General features: G+C 41.1%; 1 protein-coding gene across 1 annotated transcript in view; it reads right to left on the bottom strand.

Annotated features, from left to right (window-relative positions):
- LOC311493311 (protein unc-13 homolog B-like) overlaps positions 1 to 25,653 on the bottom strand; it is a gene marked incomplete at its 5' end in the record, with an annotated part of 60,502 nt that overhangs the window by 15,043 nt on the left and 19,806 nt on the right. Inside the window, 10 exons of the mRNA XM_084551902.1 lie at positions 7,102 to 7,179; positions 7,484 to 7,561; positions 9,696 to 9,839; positions 13,957 to 14,053; positions 14,371 to 14,497; positions 16,109 to 16,194; positions 17,887 to 18,146; positions 20,014 to 20,154; positions 21,969 to 22,058; positions 22,423 to 22,491. Coding sequence (XP_084408028.1) covers positions 7,102 to 7,179; positions 7,484 to 7,561; positions 9,696 to 9,839; positions 13,957 to 14,053; positions 14,371 to 14,497; positions 16,109 to 16,194; positions 17,887 to 18,146; positions 20,014 to 20,154; positions 21,969 to 22,058; positions 22,423 to 22,491 — 1,170 coding nt within the window. The remainder of the gene's footprint in view (positions 1 to 7,101; positions 7,180 to 7,483; positions 7,562 to 9,695; positions 9,840 to 13,956; positions 14,054 to 14,370; positions 14,498 to 16,108; positions 16,195 to 17,886; positions 18,147 to 20,013; positions 20,155 to 21,968; positions 22,059 to 22,422; positions 22,492 to 25,653) is intronic.

Here is a 25,653-nt window from a genome sequence, read left to right as displayed (position 1 = left end):
CTCATTAATTTACATGCTCCCTCTGTGCTTCAAGGTGCGCTAATGTGGAAATAGTTGAAAGGAAAACCTGCAGACTCTTGGAACCTTCTGTGAACTTATCACTGCACATTTAAAAAGATTAGAATAATTTAAAACTTTGACCTCATGTAGGACAAAGATTAAATATTTGACCACTGCTCTTCTTAGCCGCTCGTGCTTTCTCCAATTAACTTCAACTTAGTGAACAGTTCTGTAATAGCCACTGACTGCAAGTTTTAATTTTACACAGCGCTACAGATATTCCAAACAAAACTTTCCAGTTTTATCAGGTTAAAGTCAAGATAAATTAATATTGTTAACTCTACAGTAGGGGTTGTACAAACTACTTCACTGCTGCGCCGTGACGCTTTAAGCATCATGTCGACTAGTCGCTGATCACGTGACAATAACAACATGGACGCCTCCAAGAAGACAGGTGAGGAGTCCAGTGGGTCGTTGCAGCTAACTAGCAGCGGTTCATCAAGTGTGTGGAAATACTTCACTAAAGATGGAGCTCATACTACCGTGACATGTCAGTGCTGAAATAAAACAAATAACACGCTGTGGAGAGTACTATTAAATGCTATTGATGGTGCTGACTTGCTGCATGTTTTTATACAGGCTATACATATCTGCAGCTCACAGTATGTCGCACATGAGCTGTCTGTTCTCAGCATATGTATTCAGGCCAAGAATATAGATTGCATTACTTTCTACTATATTTTTATTAGTGACGTCACCAGAGACTAGTCGGTGTCGACTTGACTCTTGTCACATAACAGTCGACTTAGAAAATCTGAAGTTGTGCAACCCCTACTCTAGAGCAGTTTAGTTTCATCAATATCCAGCTGTTATTGAGTTATATTTTGACATTATTATCTAGATCTTTAGCTGCCTGTCTGCTGTTTGCTGCTGAGCAGGTAGTTTACAATTGCAGACTCATGATTGTAGGTTCACGATCATGAGCCAACTTTTTCACCTTCTGCTTAAAAGCTAGGTTTAGGTCATAGTATTTAGATGTTTTCTTCTAATGAGCAGACACGTGGGATGCCTTTTGAATACATTTGGCAATAAAATGTTTGTTAATTTGCTTAATGATGCACATTTTTAAATAAGCAATAAACGTTTTAGCCTTAAGGCCGCCGTTCACACACAGACACACAAACATTATTGCTCAGTTTTCATGCACACAGCTTATTTGCAAACACACCTTTTCCGTCTTGGACTCAGACTGCAAAGATGAGAAAACAGAAAAGACAAACGACACACACAGTTAATGGTAATGATAAATAAAAAAAGAAACTCAACATTCATGATCGAGTGTTTTTTTTTTCACGGCTCACCTTTTCCTTGTCGAGCTTTTGAGCGAAGGAAAGAATAAAAAAAAATGTGTTTAAAAAAAGGAAAAGACAGAAACCAACAAATGGAAACGAAGGGGAAGACGTGAATGAAGAAGATGAGTGCATACAAAGTACCCACTCAAACACACACACACACACAGTCTTCCACATGGGAATGGCAAAGCGGGATTTAGTCAACCACGCGTGATGACTTCAGTCAGCTCTGAAATGTCCGTCAGCAGGAGAGGAGAGGTGTAAGTCGTGGAAACGTGGCGAGATATTGTAAAGAAACCAAACCTTCTCCTGCTCCTCCTCACTGTCATCATAGTCTGAGGATTCATCCTACAGGAGGACACACGGTAAACAACCACTTTAACCACAGCAATCTAATAAAGATCGAGTGTTATTACAGCTAGATTAGGTCTCAGTGTAGGTTAAACCTTCCTCGTTTCTAACAAGTACTCCCATTTGTTGGTGGACAGAGATGCTGGGAGTTAAAAAGCTCCGCACTTTGTCTTCATCTTCTCAGATTAACAGCTGGAGACACGTGACGGTTTTGGTTTTTATTGGAAGACGGTTTAAACTGTTCTTTAGTTTATTGCAGCAAACTCTGAATTCTACAGTTTCTGCCTCAGAAAGGATGTGGTGTTTACTGAAAATGTTTTGGAAACTAACCCTGGAGGTGGACTGAGGCATAATTTCTCATCCAGTTCCAACACAGATACAGATATCTGTCTCCAAAACGTTCCAGGCCACATTTGACTCTCGAGGTCATTAATGAGTCAGTAGGATACCAATGAATGGTATCTTTGTTCTTGCATTGTATTTTATTTTTTTTGGATGTTTTTTTTCTTCAGCTCTACAGACTGTACAGTTGTTTCTATTGGGATTCTACTTCATTTCCGTAAAAACAGAACACGACCACACGCAGCCGAGTCTAGTTCAACAAACACGGCACAACACGTAAAACACCGAGGCCCGATTTCAAACGTGTCAGACCGTCAGCGTGCCCGACCAACTGACCTTTTTCTCCTTCTCTTTGTTGTCAACCTAAGGGTGGACGGGACAAGTCAAGGGGAGGGAAACATGGGAAAGTGCAGGGCAGGGAGAGCAGGACAGCATTATATATATATATAAAAACAACAACAAGCAGGTCGCATCAGAAAAAAAGAAAAACATGTTGTTTTTACATGTGAAAGCTATAAATACAAACTGAATGTAAACAGACTCACTAAGTGGCGCTGTACCTCTAACCAACCTACACACGCGGGACTATATTTCACTCCCTGATATCAAGGCCTTCAGTCCGAGCACTTACACCTCGCTAACTACTTCAGTGCAAAAATGAAATCAACAAACTTTTAAGTATGTTTAGGACAAAATCCACTCAGAGAGAATCTTTTACTAGAAAGATGTTAAAGTTGAACATATCCTCTTGATTTTTCAGACTATTGAAACCTCATATTGATAAACTTTGCACTGATTTTTTACAATTAAACCACATAAATCGGAAATAATATTAGACTTCACATGTTTGCACATATGCAAATCTTGTGCTTTTTTTGTTATTTTATTTTTATTTTTTATTATTATTTATTTTTCATTAAAAATATATTGTAATTTATCTTTATTTTATTTTATTTTAATATTTTTTTTAACTATCTTACACCTATTTTTCTTTTTTCTAATGGTTCTCAAGAGATTTTATTTTATTTTATTTTATTTTATTTTTTTATGAGCTACTGTGACCAAGCAATTTCCCTCGTGGATCAATAAAGTCTAAGTCTATATGGGCACCTAACTACTTTTATATATGTATAAAAAAAAATAACTTTAATTATTGCGGATGTTAATCCATTTATAATCTGAGCACAAATAAAATACAAACTACAAAGCAGGCGCCGAACATTCAGGACCATCGTGGAGTCTCCTTTCTGAACAAATGATTTATGGAAAAAGTCTTCAAGGAATATTACATCAAAATAACTTCTAATGTCCCAAATATTTCTTTTTAACTAGAGCAGAGATACAGCAATGGAATTGACTTGAGTACATTTCTGAAACTGGAGATATTGTCACAAAACATATTTTTGCACAAGCCTCTTTCTCTGAAAGAGGTCATTTCATTGTCACACGTCTAGCACAACATGTGACAATGAAATATTCACTGTGACAAAGGAGGCAGCACACTCAGCCGCCCCACAGCAGCGTGCATATCTTCATTAACATCTGCTAAGAAAACCCGTTAGTTGAGCCATTAACCAGCGCAGGCATAGTTTATCTTTCCTCACCCTCTGCTCTGCTCAGACTCTCCACCGACCCCCCTCCAAAGTCACATGACAAACAAAAAGCCGTTTCAAAAAGGCCCGTTCAGTAGCAACATTTTTTATACGCTATTAGATTCAATTATGTGGCAGCCCACTGTCTAGTCTATTAAGCACTCACTACAGGAGGGAGTCCGGGTTAGTGCACGTATCAGGAGCTTTGCAAGAATGCTGCACAGAAGATTGACTATTCATCAGATGTGTGTAGGGAAATTCAAAGCAGCCGGTCGATATAATAGAAAAGATGTGAACAGACGTTTTTCTTAAAGCTGAAAAAATAAGACAAACTGGTCCTGAAAACATATTTCCAACTATGACTGATAAGGTGCTAGCCTGGAAGCCAGGCTGATTATTCTGCAGGGCCGATAATCAAATCATATGGGGTGGACTTTATGGACAGAATATTAATAACAGCTCATCTGCATGCTAGGGAGCTAAATTTTTATTATTTGTTAATGAGAATGAGTCTGATTGGTTGTAGGATTGCGTGGAGAAGTTATATTTTTTTATCTGCATTGGTTGAAACAAGCCCCATAATGAAATCCAAATGGTCACTGCAAGCCCAAACAATAGCAAAAAGGATAACCTCTGATTGCAGGGATTGCAGTGTTTTTGTCGGTCCTTTTTCTTTACATTTAAACTTAATAATTCAGATCTACTGACATGAAGACATTACATTTTCCCTCTTACCTCAGATCCCTCTGAATCTGAGCAGCCAGACTGGGGTTGAAAATGATGAAACAATAAGAAAACAAGGTCAAAGACAGAGAGAAAAAAAATGATATATATATTTATAAAAGAACAAAGGGCATTTAAGGAAATTATATGAAATGAAAATGTTTGCAGTAGCGGTGACCTAGAAACCCTCTCTCACCTTGGTGTCCTCTGACTGATAGCGATAAAGATCAGACCCAACCAAAAAAAAAGCCAAATAAAAAGCAGTTATTTCAAGAGATAAAGACAAGGTGAATTAGAAAAAGTGATTTTTTTTCTTGCTGGCAGCATTTGCTGACGCCAGCCCATACCCACCACGGCGTCCTCGTTGTCAGAGACGGCCTGGTGGAGGTTGCATGGAAGTTAAAAAAAAAATAAAAACAAGCAAATTATATAAAAGGTTTGAGAAAGAAAACGTGACTGTGATATGATTGTGAAAAGAGAAAGAAAAAAGCCGCTGTGCACGTAAGAAACTGTATCACAAGGAATTGTTTCCACGGTAATGAGCATGATTCATTCATTAGGTGCACCTGTGACAAATGATCTACTGCTGCCTTCAGACTCTGAGAACACTGCTGCTAGGCAACAGCTGGAGCCTGGAGGCTACCGAGGCTAACAGTTTAGCAAGGTATCGACTGAAAAACTTAATGTTGGAAAGACAAAAAACTAAAAAATAAAGGTGTAATTTTCCTCAGACGTATTATAAAATTACAAAGAAAACTCTACAACCTACATTACAAACAACTTATCATCCACCTTCACCAGCAAACCTGTCCTGATTTGTGACTTATTAAAACTTTCATAAAGTCATAAATACACACAAAAGGGCACTCCTAAAAGTAACTTTAAGTTCCTTGAACAGTGAAATGATTCGACCCACCTCCTCGTCACCCTCTTCAGGTTCCTCCTCGTTCTCAAGCTTTTGGGGGGGGGAAAAAAAGCAGCACGGTACAGAAATGACATCAGATGGATTTTATTTTGGGAAGGGGAAACAAAAAATTGCTGGTCTTGGGAAGAGGAGGAGGAGGAAGAAGAGGAGGAGGAGGAGTTCTAGGCGATCTCACAAACACTACTAAGGGAACATATTTTAAAGTTGGCTAAAAGGTTCGGGGTGGGTTTTTTGTTTGTTCTGAGGATAGCGACAGGAGAAAAGGGAAGGAAGGGTGATGAAAGAGAAACATACCCTCTCCTCCTCAGCAGTTAACTGCAGAGAGGAAAATACAAACTCAGTCTCACTTGTTCCTTAATAAATGATGAGTATGCACACTCACTGCAGGAGAGACATCCTGCTGCACCTTTTGTACCTTTATCCTCAAACAAAGTGAACTGTTTTTACCTAAATTTCTTGGCTGTAAAACATCAGAAATATATAAGCAAGCTTACTTTATACAAAAAATTAAACTGAATAGTAGTGTGGGAAAACTTTCCAGGCTTTCCATCTTCTAAGTTTCATTCTTGTTTAACACTTTGAAACACGTCAAACACAAATTCAGGAACAAAAAAAGAAAACCCTGCATGCATGCAAAACTCTGCTGTTTCTCCTTCTAGTGACCGATGAACCCAGATACATGTGAAACGGTTCTATTACAGTAATTAGGTCACTCCTGCAGGACAGTGAAGTGACCTAAATAGGTACATCTACATACTTGAACATGAAGCACCCTGAGGCTCAAACATACAACAGTGCTTCTCTGGAGAAATTATTAAACATTTGTCCTTTGTCTTCAACATCTCTGTCAAGTACGAAGTCTTGGAAATGGCAAGTTCAAGCCACATTTGAAATAAATACTGACAGCTTGTACGCACAATTTATGTTTTTGTCGGAGCTGAAGTGATTTTTTTTTCTTTTCCTGCTGTGCTGCACCATTCACATCCCAGTTATCCCACCGATTTGAACGAGAGATCCGCATTAAAACACCTTGTGAATATAAGACTGAAGCCGGCTTTATCCAGTCACACACTACAAACACCTAACTTTGGTAAGTGGTCTTACGTTTATGTAGCGTCAAATCACTTTATAGTCACACTCGTTCACACAAGTGCACGCATATTCACATATTCACACCTCAGCGCCGTGCACGGGGAGCAGCTCGGGCGTGTGCACACCTGTAAGCGCCCCGTGATAGCTCCTGCCATGTCTCTCAGGGTAGAAAATGTTGGGCAACGTTGCTATGTTGACTAAGGTGGCCCATTCAACGGGTAAAGTAACAGCAGGGTAACTAGACGCCGTCGCATCGCATTGAAAGTTTTAGTTCTAGAAACAATACCAGCAGTAACCACTAGATGGCTGTCATGTATGAGTTCAGCAGCTTTCGCCAACTACTTTAGCAGTTTTGCAGCAAATCGTGAATAAAGAGCGCTAGCACTGGGGTTGAAAACGTGCAGTGAATTCAACAATTGCATGTATTTTACAATGGGTGCAATCACATAACTCACTATTTAAAGTAAATTACTCATAATTTCACTCTTAATGGAAAGAATGGCGAGCGTATTTAGTAATTTCATCAAGTACACAACCCCTGCTGCAACATGTTCTGATTGCATCGCAGCATCTGAGTCTGTGAGACTGCTCTATGCAATTTGCACCCACTTTGAAATCACCCGCAAAAGAGGTGGGCCAGCAGTACACCATGGAACACGGCTCGACAACAGTCACTGACAGACAACCTGAACGCTTAATGTGGTGGACGGTGGTTGACGCTGACCTGTTTCGCTCCCATCGACTCAAACATCTTCTCCAGAAGGACCCTCATCTGCTGGATGTTGTTCATCAGCACACAGGGCTTAGGGGAAGATAGATAACAGAGAGGTAAGTGGAAGTGGAAGGGGCAAAAACGTGGAGAAGTAAAAGACACAAGTAAATGAATGTGCAGCAAAACATAAGAAAAGTAGCGGTGACAGAGAGATGAAACAAACCAAACAAAGAGCAAACAACTGAGATAGAAGTTAATGAGTTACAAAGGAGGCAGCAGCAGCTAAAATATTAATACACCACACAGAGAGTGCACTAGATTTCTCTCTCCAAATCAAAGATGAGCCCTGGAGGAGTGGGGTTTGGTATCAGAGTGGCGACACAGCAGTACTCACTATCTTCTCCTTCTCGCAGTAGGAGGGAAAGCTCTTGGACAGCAGGGTACAGTACTGCAGCAGCACTTTGGTGATCGTCTGTGGAGACAAGATAACAAACCGATGGGACACGTTTGTTTTGGGAACTACTACTGCTTCGAGTAAAGTAGGGAACCTAAACACTGGTACACACTGCTTTAGTTTGGTTTGAACCCAGATGGCATCAAATGTTTCACGCAAACTGAAAATCTGTCTTTTGCTAAAAGAGCTGCAGGCGCTTTATTGGAAATATATCCGGCAGTCAGAGGGTTTGTTATGTCTAAGTCTGGTCTCAAGTCCTTTGGGTCTTCAGAAGTAAATAGATATTTCATTTCCTGGTCTATGAGAAGCCCAAATATTACAGTGAAATAATGAGAATGCAAATTTACTCTTACCGAGAAAGTAAAGGACATGGAAGAAGATATTTGGTGGCCAGAAATGTTCTTTTTAGCCATATCTGTGCTTAGCTTTGGAGTAGATCACTGTAATTAAAGAATTATTTTAAAAAAATGGTGAATAATAGAGGAGGAATGAGTCTGATTCTATACACATTGGACCCCTTCAAGACCTGCTGCTTGTCGCCTAAAGGGAACAGAAGAAACGCATGTGACAAAGACACAGGAAATTACTCTTGTGTGCACTGTTGTTGCATGTGTGCAAACTCAACAGTCTTCAATTAGGATACTAACTTGACCTGCATGTTCTATACAAAGGAAAGATTGCACCAACAAACCAAAAAAAAAAAAAGAGGCCAGCTTAAAAATGCTGCAAGAAAAAGCCCAAAAAACATTTAACGTGGTAGGAAACATGTTTGTTAGGATACGCACAATGTTAGTCTATGTTAACAGAAACTCCACAGGGTACTTTTAAATAAATCAGCGAGTTAATTTATCAGTTATCAGTGTAGGTGACTTATTATTCCTTGCAGCATCTTGGGCTCGGTGTTACAAATTTCCCCACTTTCTGCTGAGTCAGCCAGATGGCACACTCAAAGCACTGACTCATGCGGCCTGACGGCAGCCGGCTTTACTTTAGTATAGTTTTCTTCTTGTCGTTCGGCTTGTTCTTTACTGTTTTCTGCAGCCGTCTCTCCTTTACTGCCATATTTTTAAAAGGACATATAGCTGGCAAAAAAATAGTGAAGGGATAGAAATAAAGGATGTCACGGACAGAAACGACCAGCTCCAGAGTCTACGTAGCGCAATGGTGGGAAGGTGGACGGAAATCAAACCAAAGCTAAAGCAGAGGAGGAGATTAACATGAATGGAGTGTCAGAAAATGAGAAGAGAGTCAGAGGCTGGGAACGGAGGGAGACGGACGGCTCGGATTGATGGCTTACATTAGCCATTCTTTACTTAATGAGTCCGGTATCGATCGAGCCGTCGCACCGCGCACACAAATATGCGCACACACAATTCCTCTGCAGAGAAGGTTTGTTAGATTTAATGGCCGTGCCTAAAAGCAAAAAAGACTAAATTAAATCTGAAGAAAAAATATGATAAAGGTTCAGTTATATAACACGACACTCTATGCTGTGTTTGTATATTCTACAAACAAATACCTGAAAGTCATTAGTAGGTACCTCAGACGTAAAAATGAAGACGTCGTGTAACTAAAGTCATGATATACACTGACCAGGCATAACATTATGACCACTTTTATAATATTGTGTGTTCTGAGGGTGTCCTGTGGTGTCTGGGAACACAATGTTGTTAGTGGGGGGGCCTTTGAGGAGAGGGGCCTCTGTGGATCATCCTACAGATACTCGATCAGTTTGGGATCTAGGGAATTTGGAGGCCAGGTCAACACCTTGTGCTGTTCTTCATGTATTTTTTTTTAGTTGTTCCTAAAGCGTTTTTGTGTGTGTGTCTGTGTCAGGCTGCATCCTGCTGGGGATGGCTGCTGCCATCAAGGAGTGTCATTGCTACGGGGTGGGGGTGACTGGTCTGGTCTAGGTGGGTGCTACATGTCTAAGTAACATCCACACCAATGAATGCCAGGTCCAAAGGTTTCCCAGCAGAACAATGAACTGTCACAAGATGATCAAAGTGGTCATAATGTCATGCCTGATCGCTGTATAGAGTATATATTTTCAAAACGGACATCTCAGGATCCCAGACAGACAAAGATTCATCAGCAGTACAAAGAGCAGAAATCTAGCTAAACATAATGTGCATGTTTTGTTATATCAAACCTTGGCGAAGCGTCGGTTGTAATGGGCCACCACGGCGGGGTCGGGGCAGTCCAGTTTCTTGATGATCTCAAAGCTCTGGTTGAGCTGCGTGAAGATGTCCACCACCGAGCTGGAGAACAGAGCGTGCTCAGACGTCTGCTGGAACTGGAAGCGGAGGGACAAGCAGATGATTAACTAAATACCGCTTGTAGCTTTGAAAAAAAACTTTCCCATTTTCTTGCTCCTTGCTGACTCATACACACTCCACTTACCCTCTTACTCTTAGAAAGCTACAGAATATTCAAGAGTCAAATGAGACCAATAGTCACTTAACATTTCTTCAATACGTCCTTTTAAAAGTGTATGCTTTGCTGTGGAAGATGCAAGGTCTCAGAAAGGTCAGAGCTTCAACGCTAAACATAAATGCTGCACATATTCTACAATCACTATTCATCTTGAGCTGCTTAGCCATTGGGTTTGTTTGAGTCTATGTTTGTTGAAAGCACCCTTAATGTTTTGAGAACCAGGTGAACTTGAGTGCCTAAAATGTATTAATCAACGGTTAAAGAGCTCACTGTCAGCCATGACTACAAGATTTTTCTGCAGAATAAAGTGTAATTTCAAAAAGCTCCCCTAGCAACAGCAAAGGACAAACTGCCCTGAAGACAAAGTGTCGCTCTGGGAGTTACAGGAGGTCGACAGACAACACTTGTCCATCATTCTGTGAGTCTGGCACCGTCTGGCCAAAAGAAGAGCTCTGGGACGACCGAACGAATTGAACCATCCATTAAAGAGCCCACAGAGAAAAAAGGTCAAGAAACTGAAGCTGCCTTTCGTTCTGTTGTGGATGTCAGTATTAATAAAAGAATTTTATTTTACTGATGCATGCCGGTGTCTTGACTATAACATGATCAACAGCTTTAGGCAAAATGTCAGGGAGTACCTTTATATGATGCTATGTAAGAGAAAACAATTAATTTTTATGTTCAGCTGTTAGTTCACTGTTAAAGAAATAAAATAGCTTTCATGCGGTTCTTTATCATGAGATTTCATAATGAATTTATTACACTGATGCAAGATTTGTGAAGAAATATTGGGAAATCTGTGATTGTTCCTGTTTGGCTTTTCATAAACGCTAGCGTCTCTGTCCACAGGAGAAAAGGCATTTTAACTGAAAACATTAAAGTTAAGGGATTAAAGTTATTTTCTAGTGGGAAGACTGTTGATAAGGAGAACTTTGGTCAAACTGATAAGATAAACAATGCGCAGTGGGATTACAGTTTTTCTCAGTTGCTAAAACACTAAAATCCATTGGCTGAAGAAAGTTCTCAGTTGCTTGAACTCATTAAGCTAACTGTTCAGTCTGTTGTCAATACCTTAAACCATTTCACATGGTTTAGCAAAACTCTAAACACATTCTCATTCTTAAAACACATTCTGCACTCTAATGCACATGTCATCCATACTGGTAAACACAAGTGGCAACAATTACATATAAAGAGAGCAGAAATGTCATTGATTGAACACAATCAGTCAAAACTGATTTCACTTGTTTCAAATGATGTGACAACCAATATAAGCCAGTTCAGAGAGCAAACAGGTTGTTGAAGGTGGGAATGAGAAAGTGTGAGAATGGACAGAAGAATTTATGTGAGAGGACGAGGACGAGTGCGTATGCGAGGTGGGGGACGAGGAGAAAGAGGAGGAGGGCAAGAAAGAGAAAGAGGAGGACGAAGAGGAAGAGGAAGAGGAAGACAAAGAGTGGAAATATCCGATGAAATTCGAGCAACAATCATAGACCATGTTGTTGGCTGTATATGGTACAATAAACAAATTGTATGGCCCTGAACATTCCTGAACATTGTGCTTTCCATTTGTTTTCAGTACTGACTGCTCAATAGATTTCGACTGGTTACAGGTTCATATCATCAAAGAACAAGAATTACAGTATCACAGAGATAAAGTTTTTGAGATGCAGGGTACAGCACTGTAAAAATAAGGGTACAAGAAGGAGGAAGAACAAAAAAAAGGCAAAGAGCAAAACAGTAATTTCTGATCAATTTTGAGCTTTTTGTATAATGACAGAAACATATGAAATTTGTTTTGAGATTAAAAATGTACTTCTCCCTGAGAACTATATGTTTTGAACAATGTGTTTTCTATTTTTTGGTGTATTGTTTACTGACTGCTTGATAGTGTATGTCATTTTGAGCAATTTGTTTATTATTTGAGAGCAGTGTTTGATTTTGAGCACAGGTAAAACTGTTTTGAGGCGAAAGTTTCATTTTGGGCACACGTAAAACTGTTTTGAGGCGAAAGTTTCATTTTGGGCGCACGTAAAACTGTTTTGAGGCGAAAGTTTCATTTTGGGCACACGTAAAACTGTTTTGAGGCGAAAGTTTCATTTTGGGCACACGTAAAACTGTTTTGAGGCGAAAGTTTCATTTTGGGCACACGTAAAACTGTTTTGAGGCGAAAGTTTGATTTTGCAAGAGGAGTCAGAGGTTTTGTAAATCGTGCTTGAAGCTGAGGTTTTGTGTTTAAGGTTTTGAGAAAATGGAGCAAGGTTTCAGAAATTGTGTTTTAGCAATTGAGAAAAACTGTAAATAGCTTCAAGGCCTGCTTTGATAGGTGCAGACTCGCGCTTTATCTGACAAGGTGCAGCAAGCATTGAGGTTCACCATGCAGAATACCAGCACATTTCACAATCAGCCACGTGTGTTTTTTTTTTTTTTGATAAGAAGCTGAGTGGTTTAAAGCAGTTACTGTCAAATCGTGGGGTGGACCTCTCCTGGTGGAGATACATATGGGGTTAAAGGGCAGACAGCGAGAAAATCCTTGGGGTAATATGTTCTTTATCGTGATAGAATTTGCCTGAGCCAAAGAAATAAAGAGATTTACTGTACATACATGGGCATATTGTAAAAAAGGAACTGCTCATGTCTAATTCAGCAAACATTTAAAGGTGAAAAAAGGTAAACAAATATATCTACAGAAATGAGGCAGCGCTGTAGTCTGAAGCCAACTAAATATTCTGCCTTTTAATCGGGTTAAGTTTATGAGAAAAGTCCAAATGAACCGTGGCCATGTGGACATTTTCTGATCAGGTCCCAGTTCAGGAGTTGTAGTAACTTGATACGTCTGAGGAAAATGGCTGTACCCCTCATGATCTCATCCTTTCATTATACGTTTGCACTTCTTACAACAGGTGCTTTCATCTCATGCAACCACTTAAGTGACAGGAAGTTGTGCACATAAGTACAGGAACAAGGTTTGAGGTTATTAGCATTCTATTAGCTGTGTGGCCCTCTCTCCATCTCCCTTTCCCTCCCTTCCACACCACTCCTCCCCCCATCTTCTTGGAGTGTCTCTGGCCTGGAGCTGTGTGTTTCAGACCTTTGGAGCTCCATGCTACTAATCAACCTGCCCAGTCTTCATGGCCTGCAGTTATCCACTCCGACCAATGCATCATTCTCCAACCTGCCTGCGATACCTCTTATATTCAGTCGTTATAGCAGCTACCTCACCTGTGATAGAACTACTATTGTCAGTTTTATGCTCCTGTGCTCTGGATTATATTCACTTTCAGTCTCTCGTGTAAGATGCTGCTCTCTTCTCCTCCTCTACTCTCTGGCTCTTTTTTTTGGCTGGCCTCAGTCAGATGTGTTCCTCCATATGAGCTTAAAGTGTTTTTTCTTTTTACCTCACCCTAATTCTTACTCTGGGAGTTTCAGGCCAGGTTCTGTAAAGCGTCTTGAGGCAATTTGTACTGTCACTGACGCTATACTAAATATAACTGAAGTGAATTATTTTAAACAAGACCCAATTTTAATGCATTCATTAGAGAATGATGAAACTAAATAATGTTTAATGGTGAATTCTGAACTAAAATCTAACCGAACGGTCCTTACATCCTCGTTTAACTAATGGGCGGTTTATGCTTCTCCGTCAGTTTGATGCCGTAGCTACAGCGACAGCCCAGACCCTACGCAGACCGCAAGAATTGATTTTTTTGGCTCAATAAAGATGGAACACACTGAGGAAAGGTTAACTGAGGAGGTTGGAAGGTACAAGCATCTGTATGACTCATCTTTGGAGAAATTTCTGCAAAAGCTGCAACTGTCAAAAGTGAAACAGGAAGTTGAAACAAAAATTGACCTGAATGGCGAAAAAGACCCAGCGCCGACTAGTGTTTGGGTGACAGAGCGAGCAAGACTTACGAGCGCACGAGCATAAATAGCTCTCATCGGCGTAGGCTACATGCGTGGGTCACTTAACTCACCCCTTCTCTCTTGTCTCTCTCCAGCGCTCCATGCATGAACTCCATCGACACCTCCTCATTCTCAGCCAGCCAGGCAAGGACAAACTGGAGAAACCATCTAGAACATAACAGGACACAGACAGAGCTCATTCATTCAGCTGCTCTCCCTAAAGCTGACACACAATATAAACGTTCCCATTTAAAACACCTCAAAACCCCACCTATCAAAAGGTGCTAAATCAAAAAGTAATGGTCAATATTGTTAATTTGTCATTGCTAGTTTTAGACTTAGACAGACTTAGACAGACTTTATTGAGCCACAAGGGAAACTGCTTGGTCACAGTAGCTCAGATGCACATAAAAAAAAAAAAAACACTCTTGAGACGGACAAGGAGGAAAATAATGAGTGAGGAAAAGAAGCGTGTCTTGTCTTACGCTGGGTACTCCGGCACGGCGTCTTTGAAGGCGGGCAGGTCTTTAACATACTCGTTGTAAAGCCACTTGACCTTGAAGTGCAGGTTCATGTAGTCGGCCGTCTTGCAGAGCTTATGCTTCTCGTGTTCTGCAAAAAAACACAACCACATGCCTTTAGATTTTTCTAAATGTTACTCTAATCAGGTGTTTGTACTCGTGAGGGGTAGAGTAGTACCATATGTTATTGTGCATACACAAAGATGACTCAGATGTTGAGGATACTTCAAGGCAGAGGGCCGACAGCTGTACATTTTCCAAGTTTTAATTACTTTTCAAGGTAGCATCACACAGGATATCAATACAACTGGAGACATGGATCAGCAAATAAACTAACTACCGAATTAACTAGCTTTAGCATTCCCCCTTAAAATCACTGTTTTATGCTATGTACAAGGCACTCTTGGAAAAAACAACTACCTGCTTGCAACTACCTATCCCAGCTGTCATTGGGCGAGAGATGGGGTACACCCTGGACATGTCTCCGGTCTATCTCACAGAGGCTAACACAGAGAGACAGACAACCATTCACACTCACACCTACGGCCAACTTAGAATCACCAATGAACCTAACCAGCATGTCTTTGGACGGTGGGAGAAAGCTGGAGTACCTGGAGGGAACCCACGCAGACACAGGGAGAACACGCAAACTCCACACAGAAAGGACCCAGTCGACCCGGATTCAAACCCAGAACCCCTTTCCCACCATCCAAAGACATGCTGGTTAGGTTCATTGGTAATTCTAAATTGGCCGTAGGTGTGAGTGTGAATGGTTGTCTGTCTCTCTGTGTTAGCCCTTTGATAGACTGGAGACCTGTTCAGGGTGTACCCCGTCTCTCCGACCCCCCCGCGATCCTCCAGAGGAGGAAATATATAAAAATATAGAAATACTGCAAAGAAAAAGACTGGGGAACTCTGACAAAAACATACAAACACACACACACAGTCTTACCAGCGAAGAAATCAACTCTGCGGACGCGAAATGTGGTGGGAGCTGAGATGGCAACAGGATCACAACACAGTCAAAGTTCAGACAAAAAAAAAGTACACAATGTAGCAGTTACTGAGAAAAGAATGGCTTTTAAAATGAGAAAAATAAATAAAAAAAACAATGTTAGAATAGAAATGCCAAGCGAGCTGGAAGGAGGACTAGACAAAGAAAATCGTCTAGAAAGTGATCTCCTAAAGGATTTGTCAACAACTCAGTTTGGGACACACTGAGGTGTTCTAGGCGTTCTAAGTTTAGACGACTTTTGAGAGTTTCTACGAGTTTAATATGAGACACAGTCAGAAGCCAGAATACTGAGCAGCGAAGCAACTTTCAGACTGGACAAATGGACTCAAGCCATGTGCTGAGACTCGTTATAAAGATCTGTAATGTCCTCTTAAATTTGAAGATGTTGAATTACAGTTTTGGATCTTTAACCAAGCACCTGCCTCACTACTTGCTCTTCTGACTGTATCTTATCATCAGCTACATGCTGTTCTGTCTAAAATCTCACCGTTGTTCCAGCGGTAATGGTCAATTTTATCCAAAACTGGAAGAAGCAATGGATGAAGAGAGGCAGTTGACATGGTGAAGAAAGGAAAGTGTGAAAATATGGATGGCAGGAAGCAGCGACAAGAGCCGTTCTCTTTCTCTCTTTCACACACACATATATACACACAGAGGTATTAACAGTGTACGGACACACAGTCTTACCCTCCAGGGCATACTTCATGTCCTGAGCGAAAAGCAACCACATGACCTCAGCGCTGACTTTACCCACATCGAGTTCTTGGGGAAACCTGGAAGGCAGGAAGACGTCAGAGAGATTCAGAAGACAGGAGAAACACTGTTTTTCTGCAAGTAACAGTAACTAGATGAAGAGAGTATTCTTACAAATATGCGACACCTCTACAGGCCACACAAACCTCTGGAAACACGGGTCTATAAATTCTTTGCCAGCCTTTGTTAGCCATTATTTGATCAAGCTTTCTGACAGTAGACATATTGCCTTGTCTCAGTTGGGAAGGCACAGGTGTATTAATGATGGCTCAGTTCTTTTAAGTGTGCCTGAAACCAGCACAGCAAATCAGTATGCTCAAAGGCAGGACCCTTCCTAAGTGGACTGCAGCCACCATTAATACACCTGTGAAAAAGTCAGTGGAAATGAGCAGAAACAGAAAATATCATTCAATGACATGTTTTTCGTTTTCTTTTTTACTCTAGCCAATTTATTTTTCCTCAAAAACTGCATGCTTTTACTGTAAATTCCATTTGGTGCGAGCAATATTTCAAAGAACTGAAGGACTAAATTACATTTCACTCTGTTTTCCATTTGTAAAATGGAAATTAATTCACATTCAGCTCCACTACACTGTAAAACATTACAGTCCCGTTAAGTTATGTGAACATTTTCCTTCTTTAAATTCAATCGTCATGACAAGTTTTTGATACTGGACTCAACTTCATAAGTTTCTAAACTTAAACTTAAAGTAATCCATGGTCTGGACTTCTTGTGAGTTTCGTCTGCGCGGTCAATGTTCATTTAACTCATGTCTTTAAGATTATGAGATGAATACTGAGAAATATAGAGGCTAATTAGACAGAACTATTACTATAAAATGGCAATACCTTTGAAACAAGGCTCTACAAAAGAGGATTAAACCTTGGTATTACAACGTCAGCAAAAATACTGGCACCACAATCGTAATAGATGAGTGGATTTTAGAAGCCGTTTCCAGGAATGAATCTCAAAGTGGCTGTTTTTGGTGTTTTTTCCTCCTCTCTAAATGGCCTAAATAAAATAAATTATTATAAATTTCTGGCAAGATGTGAGTTGAACCTGTCTGAAGTTTACATAAACTTTAAAACTTGCCATTAGTCGTCAAGATGAGAAATCAAAGTAGAAACTAAAACATTAGTGCTCTCTAAAAATGGCAGTTGATATGAATTTAGTTAAATTGATCTTAACTTGGAAATGTGAGTTGCAACAATAAATGATCATCAGTTATGACTTTTAGTAACAGAGGTTGAGTTTACTCACATTTTAAAGGGGAACTACTGTTTTTTGCAACCTGGACCTTATTTCTGGCATAAAATACGGTCGTTTACTCACCCATATAACTTTTGTGTAATTTGTATTCCTTCGGGAGATAATCAGACTCAACGGGGGAATAGCGCTAGCATACGATAACAAAATATTGGTGAAATTAACAAGTTTCGCGGCAGATAATGCATTATTTAGAGGCTGCGTTTCGGTGCCCCAGTCACTCCCACTACATGGATATACGCAGATCTAAATAGCTCCCTAAGGAATACAAATTACACAAAACTTATATGGGTGAGTAAACGACCGTATTTTATGCCAGAAATAAGGTCCAGGTTGTAAAAAACAGTAGTTCCCCTTTAAGGCAGCAGGTGATTTTTTACTGACTTGAAATGTTTTACAATGTACAATGAAAATAAAACGCCACAGAACACAACTGGGTACTGACTGGTTAATGATGGATGTGTACGAGTTCTTATCTTCCTCAATGATGGACACGATTAGCGTTATGAGTTTCGGCCAGAAGTCCAAATTCTGGATGCTTGGGCCCTGCTCCTCCGGCTGGCTCTCCTTTTTCTCCTCCTCCTCCTCCTCCTCTTCTTCTTCCTCCTCCTCCTCCTCCTCGTCTTCTTCATCGTCTTCCGCCTCTCCCTCTGGTTTTTCCTTCTTCTCCTTCTTCTTCTTCTTCTTTTTCTTCTCCGGCTCCGGCTGTGAGAGTTTAAAAAAAAAGAAAAAAAGAATGGAAACATTTACACGTACGAGAAACCAGCACTTTTACGAAATGAGTGACAGCCCAGCGCGAAAACAAAGTTCTGCACTGAATAATTTATCACATTATTACTTCTATAGTGACATGATTTATTGAAAAAAAATAATAATTACAAAACGTTGACTCCTTGTTTGTTTATGAGGAGAATTCTGAGCGCCACATAAAGCTAAAAAGCTGACTTTTTGTAATTTACACCAAAGCCTTAGACAGTCTTTCTTGGCAACATGAAAAACATTGTGTTCTGGACATAATTCTTTGGTTAATGGAGTTCATTAATGCATCAATTAATCTTGCGCGCACTATATTCACTGTGATTAATGTGACCAGTTGGAGGAGGTGAAGCAAGAGCTAAGATTCAGACGCCGTTTTGCCCGATTTAAAATATTCTAAAATGTACGAGAGCACAGTTTTTTTGTCTACCAAGATATTTTGTCTTACTAGGAAGTTTTTGTGTTAGAGCATTCGACTTAAGGAGAACTACCACAATTCTAAAGGTTTTAGATAAAAACAGACAGGTACAGAAGTACTTTGTCAAAGTTAGTAGCTTTAGTTTAATGGCAGCTTTGGCATCGAAGAGTTTGCATCGCCTCCCCTGTGTCCATGTGTCCTTAAAGGGGAATTACCATGTTTTTTTAGAGCTTGGATCCTATTTCTGGCATAAAATACAATCGTTTACTCACCCATATAACTTTGGTGTCATTTGGAGTCGTTAGATCCACGTATATCCATATAGTGGGAGTGACTGGGGCACCGAAACGCAGCCTCTAAATAACGCATTATCTGCCGCGAAACTCGTTCATTTCACCAATATTTTGTTATTATGCGCTAGTGATATTCCCCGTTGAGTTGAGATGTCATCTCTGAGCGCCGCCCTACCCGTGACGGTCGGCTTGTTTACCTGTAATTTGCTACTGCTGGTTTTTTGCAACATGGCTGAATATTTTTCCGAATCTGAGGTTGTGGACAACAACTTTGTTTATGATGGACGTCCTTAGCGTTTTGAGCCAGAGTATACGGATGAGGAGCTTGTTGAAAGGAGGATGCGGAGGCAGAGAGGAACGGCTGGCCAAAGAACAACAAACTGCTGCACGTCCGCGAATAGACAACAGGTAACTCTTAACTTTCGCGGCAGATATTGCGTTATTTAGAGGCTGCGTTTCGGTGCTCCAGTCACTCCCACTATATGGATATACGCGGATCCAAATATTGTCCAAACGACCCCAAATGACACCAAAGTTATATGGGTGAGTAAATGATCACATTTTATGCCAGAAATAAGGTACAGGTTGTAAAAAATGGTAATTCCCCTTTAAATCTTTCCTTTGTATCTAGACAGGTGTATTTGATTTAAGTGTACATGTATTAGTTATAAGATGTATAACTTTGTAACCTTAACACATTTTTCTACATTATAACATAATAATTCTTAAATATTCCTGTTGTATCCGTACAAATCTACTTGTTTGTAGTCTAAAAACACTAGTTTGGAGACGTCTGTGGGTTCTAGATATAAGCTAGATATATTTACTTGTTCTAAGTCAAATTTTCTTGTTCTATTTGCAGATAATCTTGCTCATTTTAATTAATATATCCTTAATTTTCATCTCTTGGGTTTTTTTAGCTGAGTCTTTCCGGTACAGTGCCTTGACTTTTCAGTAATTGAATATCTGCACGGCACACTAGATAACAAGAGAAGAAGGGAAAAAATAATGACAAGCATCACCTTTTTAGGGGCAGATTTGAGAAGGCCAGATTCTCCCGATAATTACAGCGTACTGAAGAAGCTCAAAACGTGTATCAACTCACCGGCTGGACGGCAGGTTGAAACTGGTGGTTGAAGAGCTCCAGACAGTTGTTGAAGATGTACTCATAGGTGGAGTTCAGACAGGCCTTGACGCAATCCCGCACCACGTTGGCCGCCCTGGGAGGACTCGGCAGCTCCAAGACCTGCACACGAGCAGACGGTGGAGTGGGAGGACGGGTCAGGTGTGACTCGGAACAGAAACACCCACATAATACCGGGCCTCACAGGAGGTAAACACAAGCCTTGTTTAAAATCTAGCACTGTTATGACAATGAACAAGACGACGAGATCATTAAACACCGCTAAAACTTAAGCATTACAAATACATCAGTGGAAACACTGTAAAAAGGAGGAAGAGGACACATGTCACAAGTGTGATTGCCTTTATTCCAAATCACTGTTTCTCTGTCCTTCACTGTGGAATCAATCTTGAAACAGTCAAAACAAGCTCATGCTGAGAGACGTTGGTCAGTGGCTGCAATCAATCCTCAAACGCTGCTGTTCAGCTTGGTGTGTTTGCTCTTGAGACCCTAGAAAAGTCTTCACAAGGACTAACGTCAATCAAATTAGCCGCCAACTTTGGACATGTTGTAGTGACGATTGAGTGGAGGCTTCAGGTTGTGTTAAAAAAATAAATTACTGATGAGGACAAAAATCTTGGACATTTATCCACTATTGGTCAAGAATAGTATACATGTGAAAGCGCAAAACAGCTGCAGTGTAGTCCATCAATAAAACTGCTTGTTTTTATCAGTGACAGGCTCAGATTTTATTTTTTCGTAAAAGGCCAAAAACATTATGGAAAGTATCCCTGCAGAGAAGGTGAAAGAAGTGCGTCGCTCGAGGAAAAGTCCCGCTTTGAAATTATGCGGGTGTCGCTGCAGGAAACGAGAAAAGTGTAAATGTGAGCGACGGTGACACTCTTAAGTAGAGGCTAGGTGTGCTACAAATAGATAGCGCTTCTGTCCGTACAGAGCAGCGTGTTTGCATTCGACAGGGATGACTGCTGTCAGTCAAGAAGAGGAAGATACCCTAAACTCAGAGAGCTTTTAAATTTAGAAAAATGCTTTTCCAAGAGTGGAGAGAGTCAAGCTGTGTTGTTGACCTCGTATAAGGATAACAGCAAAAACAATCACTCAATAAGCCAGTAATATGTGCAGAGTATCAGATGAACAACTCTGTGGCAAAAACAAACACTTTCAGTGGATGAAGTCTGAAGCGCTAAGATGTAAAGGAATACATTAGAGACATTTTGTAGTTTCCAGGTATACTGCTTTTGCTCAGTAGTGTTATTTTACTCTCATATACAAGGATAAACACGTCCCAGTTTAAGAATATGATTATACACTGATCAGCCACAACATTAAAACCCCCTTCCTAATATTGTGTAGGTCTCCCTTGTGCCTCCAAAACAGTTGTGACTCATCAGAGAATGGACATGGGCCTTCTGAGGGTGTCCTGTGGTGTCTGGCAACAGAATGTTGCTAGTGGGGGCCTTTGAGGGGGAGGGGCCTCTGTGGATCATCCTACAGATACTTGATCAGTTTGGGATCTAGTGAATTTGGAGGCCAGGTCAACACCTTGTGCTGTTCTTCATGTTTTTTTGAGATGTTCCTAAATCGTTTTTGTGTGTGTGTCTGTGTCAGGCTGCATCCTGCTGGGGATGGTTGCTGCCATCAAGGAGTGTCATTGCTATGGGGTGGGGGTACCTGGTCTAGTCTAGGTGGGTGCTACATGCACATGACTGAATGCCAGGTGCAAAAGTTTCCCAGCAGAACATTGAATTGTCACAAGACGGTCGATGTTATTTACTTCTCCTGTCAGTGGTTTTAATGTTGTGGCTGATTTTCTTCCCACCATTAACCTGGTATGTCCTTTGTAGTAGGAAACAGTCAGACATGCTGTTCATGTAGCTGATGACAATGATGACGTATAAGAGCTGATGTTTGGTTTTTACCTTCATCCTGAAGAAAGTGATGCTGGTGAGAAGATCCACTGTGGACTTGAGGTCGCTGAGGCGAGCCTTGTTGCTGGCTGGGAAGTTATTCTGCACATAGATACACACACACAGTACACACAGCTTAGTTAACAATATGTTTCTTTTGTTGGCAAAGTCTAGGGATGATTAGTTTTTCCAGTCATTGTTGTTTGCCTTTTTAAAGTTCATCACGCATCAACGTACAATTCAATCGTCTTTTAATTAAAGCAGCAAAAAGTAAAAGCCGAATTCAAAAGCTCAATGACAGCAGAAGATAAAACATGCGTTTGAGGTGGATGACATGTTAACAGTTTAGGCTAACTTGTTATTTCCATGTCTCTGCCAGGTATGTTGTTGTGAATGAATAGAGACACGCTGGGATGCAGCGTCTGTGGTAAATAAAGAATGACAGCAGCAGGAAGCATCGACTCACTCTGTACATGGAGAGGTCAATACGCAGGGAGTTGTGCAGCTGATCCAGGAGCTTCACAAAACGATCCCTCTGTTGGAAAGAAAGAAAGAAAAAAAGAACAAAGCAAAGGTGTTGCTCGGATTCTTGCACTTGTTCAGATATGATTCGCAGCATGTGTGTGTTTTAATGTGTCTGAATGTGTGTGTGTTCAGAGGGAAAGGGAACAATGAGGGGAAGCAGAAATGTTCTTTTTCTGAAACGTGTCGAAATGGAGACACCATTCTTCTACAGGTGCCAGGTCGGGGGGCAAGCGATATTTCGACATGAGTGTATTCGTGTAATCAGACTGCACATAAGACGTACAAGGATACCACAAGAGAACAAGATATTTTATATATATATAAAAGATATATAGCAAGCAGGATGCAAACAATGATAAAAGTCTTCTAGAAGGAATGCAATGGACTCAACACGTCAAATACTAAATGTAAATTCCATCTACGTTGTGTAACTTCCACTCTACATATTTGCAAAGACAGTACAAGGGCGTGTTTTACATAACACTGAATACAGCTGAATCACAGACTTGATTAGTGACTAAATAAATCCCCACGGGCCTTAGATTTATTTGGCTGCACTTTAAACCGACAGTGGTTGTACCTCTTCTGCTGCATCCCCAGCAGCTGTTTAAGAAGCGTTCGCTGCTAAACTAATGTTCACTCTGCACGGGCTTGTGAGCACAGTATTGCCACATCAATCTGGACTGAAATCTCAACTAACTAAGACTAATTAATGCGAGTTGCATGCAAAATCTGCTCGCTGGGAGTAAACTTGTGCTCGGCGTGTGTTGCTTAAACACGCCGGGACACATGGACAGGACGGGGCCAGGTACCAAACCACCCTGTGATCACGGGCCAGCCTGCTCTGCCATCTGAGCTACAGCCAGGAACGGTATCCCCAATGCTTGTTTTTTTTTAATTTTCCACGGTTTTTAATTCATATGCTTTGGCAGCACAGATGTACTTACATGGCATGGTAATAAAGCAAGAGAGAGAGACTCAGGTGCAGCAGTGGGAGTCACGACGTGGCTGACAAACTGAGGAGAGCTGATCGGATGGAGAGAAAACGAGGGGGCAGAAGAAAGACGAGCAGGCAAATCCCAGTTAACTCACTAAAAAAATTGCAGTAAATACTAAAAAGCATGCATTTTGATTGCGTAATAGTTAAGTTTATAGTCTTGTTTGTGTGTTGCTATTGCACCGTAAAGGGTTTCCATTTCTTTTTGTCTTTCAGTATCAATACTGGCCCAAAAAAAAAAAAAAGTAATAATAATCGCTGGCATTAAAAAGAAAAAATACAGCTAAATACTGCCAAACTCTAATCAAACCCCGAGAGAGACTTTCAGCTTTTGTTTGCGACTATCCGCGCGTCCCGTTGTGGCATGAACAATACAAACAGTGATTATGTTTGAGAAAGCAGAGACGGGGAGCGCAGCGTAGCTTTGTGAGTCACAGACGCTGGAGAAAGCAAGAAGACGGAGGAGGGGGGAGATCCACTTTCACGAATACGTGCTGAAGCTGAACTTTAACCATAAAAGATAGTGTTGGTATTATTCTAGATTTTCAACAAGTATTTATCCGACTAACAACAGAGCTTCTGTCGCCCCATGAATATTAAAACCACACCGCTGAGCTGCGTGAACACTGTTCTGAGTCAACCCAACATATACTTTCCTGCTGTTTTGAATCTCTTTTCTTTTCCCAAATCTTTCCTCTGTAACAATAATGTAAGTCACTCAGGAGACCAAGTACAGATCCAAGAAGAGTGATGTCCCATGAGTGTCTGCAGGTCAGGACTCAGCAGTCCACCTACACCTGAAGGACAAGAGACACACTTAGCCGCAGGAGACCGATGGTTTGAAAGAGGAGTAAAGGAAGCTGGTTATGTCAAATTAGAGAAACTCGTCACTGAACAGGGGGTGGTGGACTGAGACGCAACTTATCAGCCATTTACGACACAGTCACCCATCTCCCTCGCAGTATTTTTTCCATTGACCCCACCTTTGCTTCACTCAGCCTGCCAGCCACTCCCGCCTCATCTGTCTACTCAGCTCACCTGTGCACATGCTGGAGTTCCCAGACTTTCTAGTGCAGACCCTGCTCCGTCTGCCTCCCGGTAAATCATCGCAGCTTTACGCCTTTGCAACGAGTTTTGTTTTCCTACCTGATTAAACGAACTCCACGTCCGTCTTGCAACTGGATTCATGCACCACCTGTTTCGAGCAGCCTTAACATCTCTCCCCGAAAGGTTTCACTCCCATTCACACCACAAGAGTCTGGAGACTTTAATGTCGTTAGAGAACATCTAATTGTGGAAAGGAGATACTGCCCTGGTTAATGTGAACAGCATCCCCTAATTCCGGAGTATTGGGTCATTAGTCATCTTGTACTTTGCTGTGGTGTTGTTGGGGGAGCAGCACCAGCGAAAGGGACGTCAGCAGGATCTAAGGGGGGACCTCAGGTCGCCTTAATTTCGTTGTGCTTGTACAATGACAATAAAGACATTCTAATCTATTTGTGTCAGTGAGGGACAGAGGGACACTGGACAAGCTGCTCTCCATTATGGACAATCCGTCACACCCACTACACCGGACTATAGAGGGGCAGCGGAGCTCATTCTCCAACAGACTGATCCAGCTCAGCTCCCACAGTGAACGCTACAGGACGTCATTCACACCAAACTCTATCCAGCTGTTCAACAACTCACCTTTCTGCAACAGATAACTCCCATTTTATATTTTTATTTTTACTTTCAATAGTGTTTTTTTTTCATGTGCAACTAAGCTACTGTGACCAAGCAATTTCTCTTGTGGATCAATAAAGTCTGCCTAGACCATCATGTGAGGTGGGCACCACACACACAGCTATTCAAACCTATATCTGTCGTTTAGAACAGACTCTGCAAGAAAAATGCTCGGCTGCCTTTGTCTTTATCTTTCTTGTGTTCCTCTTGTTGCCTTCCTTGAGTCTCTCCTGTGTGTCTGTCTTGTTTGCCAGTATCAGCTGCAGACATGGTCATCTACCCTCTAATCTCCCTCCTGACTGCTCTCATCTTAACACCTGTGGTTCTCCAGCTCATCACCGCTCATCTCCCCGCTGTGGCACCTACGGTCCGGGCTGATCCTCCAGCAACGGTGCAAGTGTTTGTTTCTCTCTAATTGTGTGTTTTGTTTTGTTTTTTGCCAGTGCCCAA

This window comes from Chelon labrosus (genome assembly GCF_963514085.1).
Source record: "Chelon labrosus genome assembly, chromosome: 9".
In the NCBI taxonomy this organism is placed as follows: Eukaryota; Metazoa; Chordata; class Actinopteri; order Mugiliformes; family Mugilidae; genus Chelon; species Chelon labrosus.
This window is presented reverse-complemented; position numbering and strand designations above follow the sequence as displayed.